Below are 15,981 nucleotides of genomic sequence, written 5' to 3' on the forward strand. Positions count from 1 at the left end.
AAGATACATTCAATTTGGTCATAGAAAGAAGACATATGGGTCCTGATTGTAGAACTATGACTCAGTCATTCACTGTCTGGAATCTCACACACTTCACAAAATCGTACTTGGACCTTTGTTTGATTTTTTTTTTTTTTTTACAAAGCCATCACAAGCAACATGCTGATACAAGCAGCTTCCAATAACGCAGACTGATTGGAACCATTATGGAATGAATATTTTGCTACAAGTCTATACGTTAACAGCTTAAGAACGTATAATTAATGCTGTATGAAAGCCAAAGCATCCACGACCAAACACTGAAAGTCAAGGCCATAAAGCCGATCAAGTGGCGCCTCTTTGGTAATATAAAAATTTTGCATTGAACATTTCATCCCCATATTAAAATGGAAGACTCAATCAAATTCAAATCCCTGAATAGTGTTGTTATTCTCCTCAAGATGCAAAAAATGTGGCTTTGTTCCCCGAACATCAGCAATGAGCCCCTTTATTAAGAACAACAACAGCATTAGCACCAAGCAACTTCTGAATCAGTTAGTGGCTAAAACTACTCATTAAATAAAAAACAAACGCTGGTGCGTTTGCTAGAGTTTGCTTGGTCTTTGACATCAGCTGGTAAAGTTTCCTGGTATGTTGATGAACAATTTGGTTTGATTGGCGAATGCATTCATGATGTTTCTGCTGATGTATAGGAAGAATCCGAATGTAAGGCAACATCTGCAGCTCTGGGGGTTTGTGTGAATCACATTCAGAAAAGACTGACTATGAAGCCCCATGTTTTCCATTGTCGCTGAGATCTTGGATGGTAAAAGTAAGTATGGATTTTCAAAACAACCATCTTATTGAATACAATAGAAGTTTTTAGTCTTTAAGATGAGTACAGCAGACGTGGACTTGAAAAATGCTGAGACGGGGCTTCTACCATAAACACTAGTTTATGGAAATAACAAACTAATGATCCACCTCTGCTAATGCAATTAAAACCAATTATGAATGCAGGAGGTTTAACTAGCTTCCATTCAAGCCCTTTTTTTTTAAACCAGTGTCAAGAGTACTAAAATATCTCCATTCCAAAATGTACAAAATCTGGCAACCTAAAAGATGATTGCCTTAAATGTTAGATCCTTAAGAAGTAAAAAAAGGAAAAGCTCAGGGATGAAATGAGCACATTCAGGGTGTTAAAGGAAAAGAAGCCCTTAGATAAAACTTTGACTGTGTCTTTCTATGGATTTAGTGTGGGTGAAGTCCACATCCATAAATGGGCGAGTCAAAACAGGAAACGGACGATGTAGGATCCTTGAGATGCGAGGTGGAGCAATGGAGAACGTCTCCTTATGCGAAAAACAACCACTGAAAGAGTGCAGCAAGTTAACAAGTCCTATCGAAGCCTATCTCTTCCCAGTTTTCATGTACGATGGGATGCCTCCTCGCGCGGTTAGCCCCTCAAAGCGCTTGTAGGTGTAGTTGATGAACACCCAGTCTTTACTCTTCAGATCTGCCTCAGTGTGGTTGGACACAGGAGCGACTTCAGAGAAAGAGAGAGAGAGACAGTGAGAATAAGATGTTTTGAAATACATAACAGCCCCCAAGAAATGTCATGTATTTTAGAAAGCATTACAATTAACTAAAAACAAACCTGAAGGCTGGAGGATGTCTGAATCAGGAAACTCGTCAAAGTTGGAGGTGTCGTCAATGCTTTTGATCTCAATTGGAATAGCCGCTGGTCTCTCCCTAGGGGAGAAAAAAAATTGAGCAGCAAATAAGCATATTGGAATGATTTCTGAAAGATCATGTGACACTGAAGACTAAAATAAATGCAATCTTGGAACAATGTATCCCACAGTGCAATGTGCTTTGCCTGAGCTTCCAATTGTAGCATGAATGAACCAACAGTAATACAAGCCCTTAAATTACTGTTTTATTCTTGTCTTATTATTAGACCAAAATCACTTTTGAACAAAACTGGATTAAAATTGAAAAAGTAAATAAACAAAAAACTAAAAACCATTTCCTGAATGATAACTGGATACTACATGCTGAATTAAACATGCAATGTGACAAGGTCATGTTACAAATTAAGAGGGATCATTTGACAATGTAGCATATAACTGTTTAAAATATTTATAATTATAACGCAAAAGACATTATACATTAATAGTAAGATGATTTCATTACTCAATACCAGTTTAATCTGTGTGTGATGACAGTTTACCTGATATGGTCATAGTCCACTCCCTCAAAGAAAGGGTTAGTTTTGATCTCCTCCACTCCAGTGGCTCCAATCCTGTGTTCACTCTCACAGCAGAACCTGGTGGAAAACAACAAAACATTAGGTGAACACTGAAGAAAAACAGCCTGCTTAAAATAAACCATGTCTCGTGTAGTTTAGCAGCATAGTTAATGAAAGCAAAATCCACTAGGTTGAGAGAAGTGCTACAGCTAAGATAGAGTACAAAATAATGGTATAGAATCACAGCAAAAAAAAAGATGACAATAAAGAGTGGGAGAATGATGAGGCTAAACCTGAGGATCAGATCCTTGGCCTTTTCTGAAATTGGGACCTCAGGTGGAAATGTCAAAGTTTCCCGCCAGTTCATCACTTTCCTGTAAGTTTCCTGAGGCGTCTCAGAGCAAAATGGAGGGTAACCTGAAAAACACCCACACAAACACTTTAGCCATATATCAAAATAAACATACCTATTTTATTTATTAACCAAAAATCAACTCACCTATCAGCATTTCATACATAATGACACCCAAACTCCACCAATCACAAAGCTTGTTATACCCATTTTGCATAAACACTTCTGGAGCGATGTAGTCAGGGGTTCCAACAGTGGAGAAAGCCTGAAAAAACACAAATATTTTGTCGACTCTTTTTCTTCTGATGCAACACAAAAAACATTGTGAGAGCTAATGGATTACACAAGAGTACATCGTAACTCTTCTATGGTACTTCTACAATCATCGACTACCATATTAAGAACACATTCATTACACAATAACTTCCTGAAACACTGGATCTATCTGTACCCACCCACTGTGTGTAGAACAGTACTGGGTCAAGAGGAAACTCTTACCAACTGTCTCCTGTTTCGTTTCCATGTTTCTGCTTTCCTCTTTGAGTTCATGTTCTGGAACGCTGAAAAAAAAATAAAAATCATAAGTTACTGCCAATATTTCACCTACAATACCATTCTAATATTCTGGGTCAGAATTATTTATTTATTTTTTGTTGTTGTTGTTGAAGAAATTCATTAAGCAAGCATGCATTACATTTAAACTGCTGAAAAGACATATATAATGTTACATCCAGAAAAATTAAAAATTAAGCAGCACAATTTTTTTCAATATTGATAACAATAAGAAAAGTATCTTAAGCAGAAAATCAGGACATTAGGATGATGTCTGAATGATCATGTGACTTTGAAGACAGGTGTTATGGATGGTGATAAGTCTTACTGAAGTCGCTGGGAAGGCTGTGATTAAGGTTCCTGTAGAACTCTGTGCGGTGAGCTTTCTTCAGACCAGTGCATAAGCCAAAATCAGACAACTTCACGTGACCCTGAAAGAGCAAAATGACATTGTGAATGAGAATCACTCATTAGATCAAAGCTATGTGACCCTGCTAGGCTATTACATTGAGCTATAATGTGTCACATGGTCATGTCTGAGTTACCTATATTTTTCTATATACTAAAAAAAATGTATAATGTAATGATATGAGTCTTCATGCAGTATCAGTAGTACCAAGTGAAATTTATCTGGTACTGTTATTGGTATTAACAATTAAAAAATGTGACAAATGCCTAAACTGATTAGAATAATGTCCTACTTCAAAAAAACTTTATTTTGCTAAAGATATTTGAGTTTGATGATTCTATTCAAGTACTGTTTAATATATTTTTTTACCCTTGAGTCCAGCAGGAGATTGTCTGGTTTGATGTCTCTGTGGATGAAGCCCATCTGGTGAATGGAGTCAATAGCCAGCACAGTCTCAGCAATATAAAACTGTGTGGCCTCCTCTGTTAAAGTGTCTTTCTTCATCAGTAGAGTCATCATATCACCTGGGCAAACACACACATGCACACATCAGTCATCCTTTGGAGTGGCTTTACTACCATCTTTTTGATTGTAAAGGGATCTGACATCCTGCACTCACCTCCAGGCAGAAACTCCATGATGAGGTAGAGATTCATCTTATCCTGAAAGCTGTAGAACATCTTCACCACCCAAAGACTGTCTGCCTCTACAAGGATGTCCCTTTCTGCTCGAATATGGCCAACCGAACAGAAAACAGAGACCTGTTAACAAGACAAAGAACCTTAAAGTGTCATGAAAGCCTAACACACATTTTTTGAAATGTAAACATATATGAACAGGTTGCACATCAGTGAAAACAACAATAGCACTCATTGTGTCTATTAAGGGAAAAGTAGTTATTTTTTTCATTTTTTGGAGCAATTTCGTTTAGTTGAATCTATATCACGAAAAGAGATGTATATGCGTTAATTTGAAGTGATGAGGTTATCTTACAGCGGAGAATTCAAATCTGAAAAACGAGCTTCCGCGTTGTCAGTTAATCTCTGTAAACATAACCATAACAATATTTAATATGTAACAACATGTGGGGCACGCATGAGAGTGGTTTCTGCATGGAACGCCGTGATGAGTATAACAACACTCGCTGCGCAGATCATAATAGTTCATATCCAGACCGGAGTAAGCGTGTTTCATTCATATTTTATATTCTCTCGTGCTCCAAACATGAACCAGCACTGTATACATGCACAAATGAAATATGCGCGAATAAGGGTACTGATACATCGGTACGTCTGATCATGAATATGATGACATAAGGAATTGTTGTGATATACCGAAAACAATGATATACAGACCAAAAATTCGAAGAAGAGTAAACAATAAGTGACTTCCTTTATTCTTTTGGTTTTACAAAATTTTAATATTCATTTTCATGACACATTAAATGTCATGTGTGGACATACGTGACTCCATCAGTGAAGACTCACCTGTTCTTTCTCAAGCATATCAGCCTTACGCAAGATTTTCATGGCATAAACATGTCCCGTGTCCTTCTTCTGAACTAACCGCACCTAGAGAAAAAAAAGAGGATTTTAAATGTGCCAAAATCACAAAATACACTACGGTTCCGTTTTTTTTTTTTTTTTTTTTTTTTTTTTTATGAAAAAGTATTTTATGGTCACCAAGGCTGCATTTATTTTGAGTAAAAACAGTAATATTGTAAAATATTGTTACAATAAAAAAAAAAAAAACAATTGTTTTCTATTTTAATATTGAAACAAAAAAAACACAATGGTAGAGTATATACAATACTCAAACTGCCTCACAGCTAACATATATATATATATGCTAAAAATGAAAAAAAAAAATTTAATTCATGAGGTCTTTTAACAGAAAGAAACTCATACCTCTCCAAAAGCTCCTCGACCAATCACTTTGAGTGACTCAAAGTCCTCTAAACCAAGCCGTGTTCGTTTGAGACGAAGAAACTCAGTCTCTTTCCTAGCATGCTCAGACCGCCTGAGACGCTTCTGCAGGGCCAGAAAAAGCAGAAATTAAATCGACCGATCACATGAAATTACATTCTGAACTTCTGTGTTTTAAAGGTGGGGTGTGCTTCAGAAAACTGAGTAGGGCCAAAAAACATAAACTTGTAGCCAATCAGCAGTAAGGGGTGTGTCTAGTCATGAGTGCACAGGACGGACACTAGCCAAGTCGAGCAACGACAGAAAAATAGAGGTGAAAAAAAAAAATAAAAAATACAACATTATAAAAAGAGGAAACCGTTTGCGGTGATCAGAAATATCAACATTAGCTACCAGAAATCACTCACTCCACCTTTAATATTTAACAAAACCACCAGTATCTAGACCAAGATGTTTGTAAATGTAAGCAAGGAAATACTGTCAGGAAAAAAAGACCAGTATTTCAGAAATGCTCACCTCTTCATCACCTAGTCCCTCTTGATCCATGACCTTCTCCAATTTCTGCTGCCTGTGAGAGATAAAGGATAACTTTTAGACATGTGATGAAACACTAGCACCAAGAGGCTGAATTGCTTCACCACTCCAATGAAAGGTGTGGTTGTCTAGTCTAGCATCATTTCAAGAGGGACGGAACAGACAGTCTAAAAGCGCCCCTGGAATTTGGGAGGTTCTTAAAGAAACAATGGGTGATAATGACAGATAGCAGTCCCACCATATTCACTCAAACCTACAGTATGTGAAGAATTACACACATGTGTCCAGATTCTTAGTGATTCATTTAGACCTGCCAAACCTGTTCACTAACTAAAGTCTCAACTACATATTTCTCACTTATGGAAAAATGGAAAAGTCTATATCTACAAATAACATTAAAACAAAGAAAAAGTATTTTGCCTTTTTGGGTCTCACCTCATTTCCCTTTCCTCGTGCTGTGATATCAGGTTGCTATAAAAATTCTCCAGCGTCACTTTGGCCATGGTGACCCTTTCCTTAGTGTGGTTGCTCATCGAGGAGCAGGACGTCTGACTTGTCATCGCCATGGTAAACTGGACAGGAAAACCATGTTGCATCAGAATGGACAAAATTAGACATGTTTACAACTCCAAAAACGATACAAAATAGTCCAGCTCGTTTTGACACGTCACAAATCAGAGCTTTGAATCTGATATGGTTAGATACAATGCCTCCCAGTGTTTAATCTATGAGGGGCTTTCAGATGCCACGGACCCCCAAATACCACCATTCTTTCCATTACCAGCTTCCCAGGAGCTTCTTGAAAGTGAAAGGCTGCATTTAACAACATTTACACTGCAAGCCACAGTCTTTTAACACTCAATCCTCCACTTCCCAGAAACTCCACGCCTGGAAGGTCTGACTGGCCCTTTGTCGCGCCGGGGCCAAATCAAGCACTGAATACCGGCTGAAGACCTACATTTGCATTAGTCTGCTCAGAAATTCAAACAAAAGCTATATTTGTCATCTGACTCAACTTCCACAGCTGATGTCACTGAGTCTGAGGTCTGGATGAGAAGCGTTTGCAGACTGCAAGGGGAATTTTACTCTGAATAAATCATCTGACTAATATAATGAAATGAAACCAAGTTGACAACAAAAATCCCAATGACATAAACATGGCATCTGATGAACAATACTTAATACTAATAAAGTCCATCATGAAAAAACACGACAGACAGAAAAACGGAAAAAACAAACACCGTAAACACGCACAATAAAGTTCGTCAGCGCACGCAAAGCCACGCTTTTAGTGGGTTTGTTTATTTAACATTTATGCAGTTTTACAAGCAAAATCAAGGCTAATTAATTCTTATAATTCTAATAATTACAGGCCTAAAGAGAAAGTATGTAAAGTAAAAACTCCAGAACTATTCTCAGTTAGTAAGACTGTCAGTGTGCTAGCAGCAGCCGCTAACGTTAACTGTCTGCTCAGACTCTTCTGCTCTCATAGCAAAGTGTGAAACGGCTGAGATCCAGCTTAATTTCTAATGAGAACTCAAGCGACTTTGGCAAAGTATAAACAACTACTGAAAACAAACTATTACTTACTTGCAAACTATGTGTTTATTTGAAATAATACTTGTTTGCTTACCTTCCAGTCGACCTCAAACTGACTTGCTCTAGTGGACGACAACGGACATTATTTCCTTCTTCCGGGTTTGTGCTCGAGTGGAAGAGGGAACAAAACAAAAGTCCCACTTCTGTCGTCTAAAATGTAATTATTAAAATTAGATACATTTTTTATCAACCTTTCTTTGATTAATTGGCCTGCTGAAAACAATCATTCTTAATTTAGTCCATACATTTTATATATAAAAAATAACAAATTTGGGTATGCCTGCACACTGATATATATTTTTTTCTGTTTTATTGAAATGTAAAACAAATACCCATTTTGTGACTAAAACAACAGCAACGACAACAAAAGAAAGTTCTGTTTATATGGTCAAAGATTAAAATCGAAGAAAAAATAATGATTTTTACACCAGGGCTAGTTGTCACACTAAATATTTCTTTGTAAAAGGCATTATTATTAAGATAAGTTCTTGACAAAAACATAAGGGAAAAAATGTACAAAAACAATTATAGGCTTTATTAGCTAAATTTAAACAGTAAAATAAATATTAGCCATAAAACACTTTATTAAACAGTGACAATAAATATTAACCATAAAACACTTTATTAAACAGTGACAATAAATATGAACCATAAAACACTCACACAAATACCCCCCCCCCCCCGACCAAAAACAATTAAATAAATAAATATAATTTATAGAAATGTATAAATGTATAACATAATAAAACACATGTAACAACTCGCCACGACCTGACTCTTGTCATGTCAGCATATAGTTTTACTGAGTTCACTTATTTGTCCAACAGATAAGTTACTACAAGATAATATGGTTATGATACTGGAATTTTAGCTTCGAGCTCAGAATTCACATATTCTGGTTTAAGGGGGTTTGTATGAAGGACTGAATGTTTGAAAAGAATTGAAACCACTGCTGTGGTAACAACTGTAACAACTGTTCAATTTAACACATCACCGTCCGAGGGCGCTGTTGTACAAGAAGTCTGGACACTAGATCAGCATCCAAACCATAACATGCTAGTGACCAGTGGTGCTGGGTGACCAGATCGTCATGACAAGGTACAGCAGCAGAACTTAACACTCTCAGAAAAAAAGGTACAAAGGCTAGGGTGGTACCCATTCAAAATGTACATTTAAAGAGTACAATATTAGTACCCTGAAGGTAAATATTAATACCTAAAGTGTTCATATCAGTACCTAAATATGTAAATATCAGTGTACATTTCAGTAAATTATATGTATACATAACAGTACCCAAATGTTAGTACCTTTTAAGAGGGTAGCTACCACCCCAGTGACAGCTTTTGTAAAAGTGCACCAGTATGAAAAATGATATTTACATTTAAATATTAGATGCATGCTTCTTATTATGCTGATGAGAGAAGTCTGCTTTCTGCTAAATGCTACGTAAATGAGCTTCCTTGAAATTCCTGCCAATAAAAATCAAATCACTATTCTATACTACCAAAAAAATCAAAAACAGCAAACAAAAAAAAAAAGAGGTGTGTTCCAACTCACTTCTAAACACTATAATTAAACACAAAAAATGAAACATAGAATTGAAAAAAAAAATGCCTTCATAATGTGGATTTAGCTCACTTCTTGACTGTAGGTATGTACACACAAAGGGAAAGAAAGAAAAGTGAAATTCAGAAAAACTGACTTGAGAAGACGGGCAGGAAAAACTGGAAGTCCCGCTCTTTTTAGAATTGAAGGTGTGGCTTAAAACTTCCCTTGAATGCTACCATGTTTCTCTCTCTCTCGGTTTCACTCCATCTGTCTGTATTAGATAACATACTCAAGAACCATCTGAGTATCAAACCATAATTTTTATTTTTTATATATACACTGGAAGATCTTTTTGTTCCCTACATTGAAGATTTTTAATTAAAGTATCAAAAGGTAAGAAAACTACATTATCTCTCAAATATTCTCTCAACAGTATGTCAGTACAAACAACATATATAGTGGACAGTTGTAATGGTTTCTTTATATAGAGTCACTAGTTAATAATTCATTTGTTTCTTGATTAATTGTTAGCACCATTCATGAGGTCTTCTCTGAGAGGGAAGTAGAAAGACCATGTGGCACATGGCATCTATATAGACGAAAGCAGCAATAATTCATGACAGAAGCAGCTCAAAGAACAATCACACAATTGTCTGTAGGTTGACATGGATCTGTACACTGTTTCTCCATTTAATCATAGTAGAATTATATATATCATATAGAACCATATAGAATTATATGTATAGTTCTCATACAGTATAACTGTAATGGCTGATGTTGTACAGACAATCCATGCATATACAGTATATCTAGATTCTAAAATAGACTTAAATTTGAATATCGCTTGTTTACAGTGGCACTTAGTTGATTTGGATTATGAATTATCATATTTATCACTAAGCAATTTGTTTTCCGCTTTCATACTCAAATACTCACACACAAACTTCAGATTAACAGGATTCACATGACATTTAGGATGTGGGGTGAATAGAGGTTGAAGTGATGGAATAAGATTGAATATTATACAATGCGGCACATTTCCATGAAGCAGTTTTATATAAAATACTATAGCTTCAAAAGCCACTTTTCCGGTTTAAACTGCGTCATACCTGTAGGGTTTCAGTTTCACTTTGGCATAAAGGTGTTTAGCATCAACAGTACGCAATAGTACTTTGTGACCGGTTATACCATTTCAGTGAATGTTGACAGAGGCATTTCTTGAAGAGTCTGTTCTTGTGAGTTATCACAGAGTTGATCTTGATTTAGATCACTGATATTGTTTAACTGAATTTTTTTAGAATGTGACATGTCTTAGGCAAGTTACCAGAAAATAACAATAGATTATGTTTCCTCCAATTTAATAAAAATAGACCATTAGACTTTATAACATCTAGTGTTTTGAGTCCTGTGTAAAGCTTTGTTTTACCCACAAGGCATAACAACAATAGTTTGCTGTGAGTGAGGCCCACATGTGTTATATATGCTAGTTCCTGTCAAGATGCTAGTGAGATGTGAGAACATCCTGTAATATGACGATAAACACACAACATTTTTAATGTCAATCTTTTTATTATAGCTAAAAGTAAACACTTGTGACCAAATGGCCACGTGTCTGCAAACACTTTCATAATGCGTGTTCGTGGGTGTGTGTGTGTGTGTGTGTGTGTGAATACTGTCTTTAATACTTTGCCTTTGTTTTCTTTATTACTCCTTTAAAACGTATACTTTTGCTGTCCTTAAATGGATTTACAGTACATGTATCAGAATTACGTCTTGTGCTACATGGTGTATAGTCTCGGTGAAGATTCCTGACATTTAATACAGTAGCTGTATTTGGTAATTCTGTCATGCATGTCTTTGAATCCAATAAATATGAGAGAACATGATGTCCAATCAAGCATTACTAAACATTAAATACAGGTGCTGTTTTCATTAGCCTATTGACATGACAATCACTATGAAGATGCATATTTTCACTAATGCATTATTATATGCTATTAAGTTTAAAATGAAACATTTTGAAACAAAAACAAATATTGAACAACAGTAAATAAAGAATAAAGTCAACAATACTTTGATAAGTATCATTTCATTTTCTGCCAAACCCATGCTTACATTTGGCCAGCCAAATATTTATCATCTGACATGGTTCATGATTTTATTTAGTCAAATATGTAAAACACAAAATTCATAAATAAAAACACAAATAAAAAAACAAATACCAAAAAAAAATACAATAAAATTTTTTTGTATATGTCTCTTTCCTATTGAGTGGGCCAATGTTTTTGTATATGTCTCTTTCCTATTGAGTGGGCATTTACAGAAAGAAAAAAAAATTGCCAATACTTTTTTAGATTTCATTTTAGATAAACAGTCTCTTAATAGCCAATATAGAAGATAACTATAACTTAAAAGCACACACTAAAAAAAAATATAACACACCCACACACCTTTTTTAGACAAACATGAAAATTAATCAAGAAATTATACATTAAAAACACATTAAATTAATTTTCTTGGTTTATAAAACCTGTAGCACATAAAACTATCAAAGGGGATTTGAGATTTTAATTGGACTCAGTAAAACTTGAGGCTCGAAAATATTAGAATCACTTGAAATTGTGACAAAAATTGTGTCTAATAATAATAATAATAATAATAAAAAAGTTTAGCATGTTTGCTTAACAAATTATAATGTCTAATGGTGTTTGTCCAGGTTTTGTAGTGCTTGCAGTTAACCTTAAAAAAACACTGATCTTCTAATCCCATTACTTACCACAACACACACACACTTACCCACAATCCCCTGCCTTCTCCCACATACTTTATAACCACTTACCCAACTTTATACCACTACCATATTAAAAAATCCCCCAAATTGTTAAACATTTCCAACGTGATCATTCTTCATTGCTCTAATGCCAGAATGCCACGTCCCTAAACATAAATATATATAAATCATAAATAGAGACACATGTCCACTCCTCCACACAGGAGTTAATCTCCTCCCCTCCCGTGTCTCAGGACGTAGGTGAGCTCTGAATGTGTTCTCACACAAGCTGGATAGCTTCACTTAACACATTAACAAATGAATGAATAAGGGCTCTCTGACCTCAGGATACCACGTAGCTACACTTCGAGACTTTTGAAATTTCTCAGGGTTTCTCTTTATCCCACAGTGGTGAGTACTTTCTCTTTACAGCTGGAATACACGCAAGTGTTTGAATAAGGGTGTGTAGGGAGGGTCAATCTGTTTCAATACAGATAAAGTCTTGCATCAGACAGCAGTCATGTGACCAACACTTGCCTCACAGGATTAACTTCACTTGTTTTACAGTTCATGTAAGATGTTTTATTCACTTCATGCTTTATTTCACACCAGTTGCACATTTTGGCAGTGAGTTGATGGTTTGTCACAAGTAACTTTTGCATTAACCTTTTTTCCATAGACATATTTTACATTATGGATGATGGAACACTGTTAAAGCACACTTCAGTTGAACTGTAAGTCTCTTGTTTTGCTTTTACTTTAAACAAGCACACAGTAGATTGTACAGAGTATGATGGTGGTCTTAAATATAGTGTGTTAAATGGAGCATTAATTAATTTGTGGCTCTAAAGCGAAATAAATTTCAGATATTTTATATTCACTGACTTATTTTGCTAGTAGCTTGACCACTAAAGACTGAAGATATGCCCTTGCCAAGGTTTTGGCAAGACTTAAAATATTCAGGGTATTCTGAGTCAAAACCCAAATAAAGCACAGAACGAATACAGACATTGTCCCTAATATGGCTACTGCCCATATCCTGAATGACTAAGATTTAAGTATTTCCTGAACTACAAGAACTGGCACATTTTTTACAATGTTTCCTTGTCATGCTGAGAGTGCAAGCTTAAGAAAAGTTGTGTCAGCCATGCTATTTGTACTAAAAGTTGCCTACAGTATATGATATACACATACAATTCTTGGTTTATTTATAATCATAACATACGGCTCACACTGTGGTGTGTCCATCAACACTATAGCTTCATGCTTAATTACCCCTGTGAAAGAGATGAGCACTTAAAGTGTATTCATTGTGCACTTTAGTGTACTTCAATTTGTTAAAAAGTATTTTTTTAAATGTACTTGCAGAAAATATAATATTAATTAAATAAAAGGTCATTTTTTATGACTTTCCACTTTTTAAAATATTGCACTTTGTCAAATTAAAAGTTTTACTTTACATTTTAAATAATGTAATGTACTTAATCACGTATTAAGTACTCGATTGTAATTTTTAATTGTTAAATAGATGACATATAGGCCTGTAATACTTGTTACCATAGGGCCATGCTAAGTAAAACCTTGACCTCCTGGTCAAGAATCCCGACCAACTAAACACAGCAACAATGGCTTAAACAAAATTAAGAATTTGGAGGCAGAGTAATCCATTCACCTAACCAATGGCAATGGTGTACAGGAAACCTGTTTGAAAACAGTCGGCTGAATTCGCATGATACTCTTCTTATTTGGAAAGATCTGAAAATACAAACCCTATTCCAAAAAAGTTGGGACACTGTACAAATTGTGAATAAAAACAGAATGCAATGACGTGGAAGTTTCAAATTTCAATATTTTATTCAGAATACAACATAGATGACATATCAAATGTTTAAACTGAGAAAATGTATAATTTTAAGGGAAAAATAAGTTGATTTTAAATTTCATGGCATCAACACATCTCAAAAAAAATTGGGAAAAGGCCATGTTTACCACTGTGTAGCATCCCCTCTTCTTTTTATAACAGTCTGAAAACATCTGGGGACTGAGGAGACAAGTTGCTCAAGTTTAGGAATAGGAATGTTGTCCCATTCTTGTCTAATTCAGGCTTTTAGTTGCTCAACTGTAGGTCTTTTTTGTCGCATCTTCCTCTTTATGATGCGCCAAATGTTTTCTATGGGTGAAAGATCTGGACTGCAGGCTGGCCATTTCAGTACCCGGCTCCTTCTTCTATGCAGCCATGATGTTGTAATTGGTGCAGTATGTGGTCTGGCATTGACATGTTGGAAAATGCAAGGTCTTCCCTGAAAGAGACGACGTCTGGATGGGAGCATATGTTGTTCTAGAACTTTGATATACCTTTCAGTATTGATGGTGCCTTTCCAGATGTGTAAGCTGCCCATGCCACATGTACCCATGCAACCCCATACCATCAGAGATGCAGGCTTCTGAACTGAGCGCTGATAACAACTTGGGTTGTCCTTGTCCTCATTAGTCCGGATGACATGACGTCCCAGTTTTCCAAAAACAACTTCAAATTTTGATTCGTCTGACCACAGAACAGTTTTCCACTTTGCCACAGTCCATTTTAAATGAGCCTTGGCCCAGAGAAAACACCTGCGCTTCTGGATCATGTTTAGATATGGCTTCTTTTTTGATCTATAGAGTTTTAGCCGGCAACGGCGAATGGCACGATGGATTGTGTTCACCGACAATGTTTTCTGGAAGTATTCCTGAGCCCATGTTGTGATTTCCATTACAGTTGTATTCCTGTATGTGATGCAGTGCCGTCTAAGGGCCCGAAGATCACGGGCATCCAGTATGATAGCCTGGGCTTGACCCTTACGCACAGAGATTGTTCTAGAATCTCTGAATCTTTGGATGATATTATGCACTGTAGATGATGATAACTTCAAACTCTTTGCAATCTTTCTCTGAGAAACTCCTTTCTGATATTGCTCCACTATTTTTCGCCGCAGCATTGGGGGAATTAGTGATCCTCTGCCCATCTTGACTTCTAAGAGACACTGCCACTCAGAGGCTCTTTTTATACCCAATCATGTTGCCAATTGACCTAATAAGTTGCAAATTGGTCCTCCAGCTGTTCCTTATATGTACATTTAACTGTTTTCCGGCCTCTTATTGCTACCTGTCCCAACTTTTTTGGAATGTGTAGCTCTCATGAAATCCAAAATGAGCCAATATTTGGCATGACATTTCAAAATTTCAACATTTGATATGTTATCTATATTTTATCGTGAATAAAATATGTTTATGAGATTTGTAAATTATTCCATTCCTTTTTTACTCATAATTTGTACAGTGTCCCAACTTTTTTGGAATCGGGTTTGTATTTAGTTTTTAGGTTACTACTCTAGTAGCTTTAACCTGCATGTAATTGCACCTCCCACAAATTAAAATTATAGTGTATTTTTACTTTGTTTTATAGTAATCAAGCTTCAAAAACACAGAGCTGCAGAGTACTGCCCACAACTAACTTACCAGCCTGAATATGATGATGAAGGGGGAAAATATGCACACAGATCTCACAGCTGTTTTCTATCAAGGCTAATCTTTCCATTAGGTGTTTTTTAGCATGCAGTAATGCTCTGAAGAATGTTTTTACCATAACTTTTCCCCTGCCTTCTCCTCGACTATATTATTTACATGCAGATTATGGTCCTGTTCCACATAATTAAGAAAAATGTAATAAGTGATTATCAGTGATATCATTGCTTAAGCGGATCTGAGCATGTATCTGCAATTTATGCTCCAGATTTTGGACATTTTTGCACTTTTTTCAGCAAAGCACTCATGTTTCACGTTGATTTCAGTTTTCAGTAAAATAATCATTTATCCTAGAACCTTTTTCTGTGTTTCAGATTGTATTGACAGAGCTTGACCTTGCAGACAGTGTTCTTTGGAGGATTGTTAAGTGTTGTAAAGCTTAAAATGGAGCTACAGAAATTATCAAATGGTCACCATAATCTCAGCCCTGAACGAATTCCTGAGAATGGGTAAGTTTCAACATCAACACAAGAGAACCTATCTCAGATAAAAAGTTAC

At 35.9% G+C, this 15,981-nt stretch overlaps 2 protein-coding genes across 7 annotated transcripts in view; one reads left to right on the top strand and one right to left on the bottom strand.

Annotated features, from left to right (window-relative positions):
- stk38a (serine/threonine kinase 38a) lies at positions 1–7,751 on the bottom strand. Its single transcript, XM_042729786.1, has 14 exons — positions 7,636–7,751; positions 6,438–6,574; positions 5,985–6,036; positions 5,451–5,573; positions 5,032–5,114; positions 4,163–4,287; positions 3,913–4,067; positions 3,463–3,565; positions 3,081–3,142; positions 2,730–2,847; positions 2,524–2,647; positions 2,213–2,308; positions 1,637–1,731; positions 1–1,525 (listed from the first exon to the last, which is right to left on the bottom strand). Exons 2-14 carry the CDS (start codon positions 6,566–6,568, stop codon positions 1,389–1,391), a joined length of 1,404 nt encoding a protein of 467 aa, XP_042585720.1. The 5' UTR covers positions 6,569–6,574; positions 7,636–7,751; the 3' UTR covers positions 1–1,388.
- Positions 7,752–9,397: 1,646 nt separating this feature from the next.
- Positions 9,398–15,981, top strand: part of LOC109086860 (sodium-coupled neutral amino acid transporter 3-like) — a 14,830-nt gene continuing 8,246 nt past the window's right edge. Inside the window, exons 1-4 of one of the 6 annotated variants that reach the window (XM_042729782.1) lie at positions 11,599–12,330; positions 12,414–12,491; positions 12,599–12,653; positions 15,798–15,932. In XM_042729782.1, coding sequence (XP_042585716.1) covers positions 15,868–15,932 — 65 coding nt within the window. In that variant the 5' untranslated portion in view covers positions 11,599–12,330; positions 12,414–12,491; positions 12,599–12,653; positions 15,798–15,867. The other 5 variants (XM_042729779.1, XM_042729783.1, XM_042729781.1 and 2 more) reach the window with 5 other exon arrangements.

This window comes from Cyprinus carpio, chromosome B8 (assembly GCF_018340385.1).
Source record: "Cyprinus carpio isolate SPL01 chromosome B8, ASM1834038v1, whole genome shotgun sequence".
NCBI classification, from domain to species: Eukaryota; Metazoa; Chordata; class Actinopteri; order Cypriniformes; family Cyprinidae; genus Cyprinus; species Cyprinus carpio.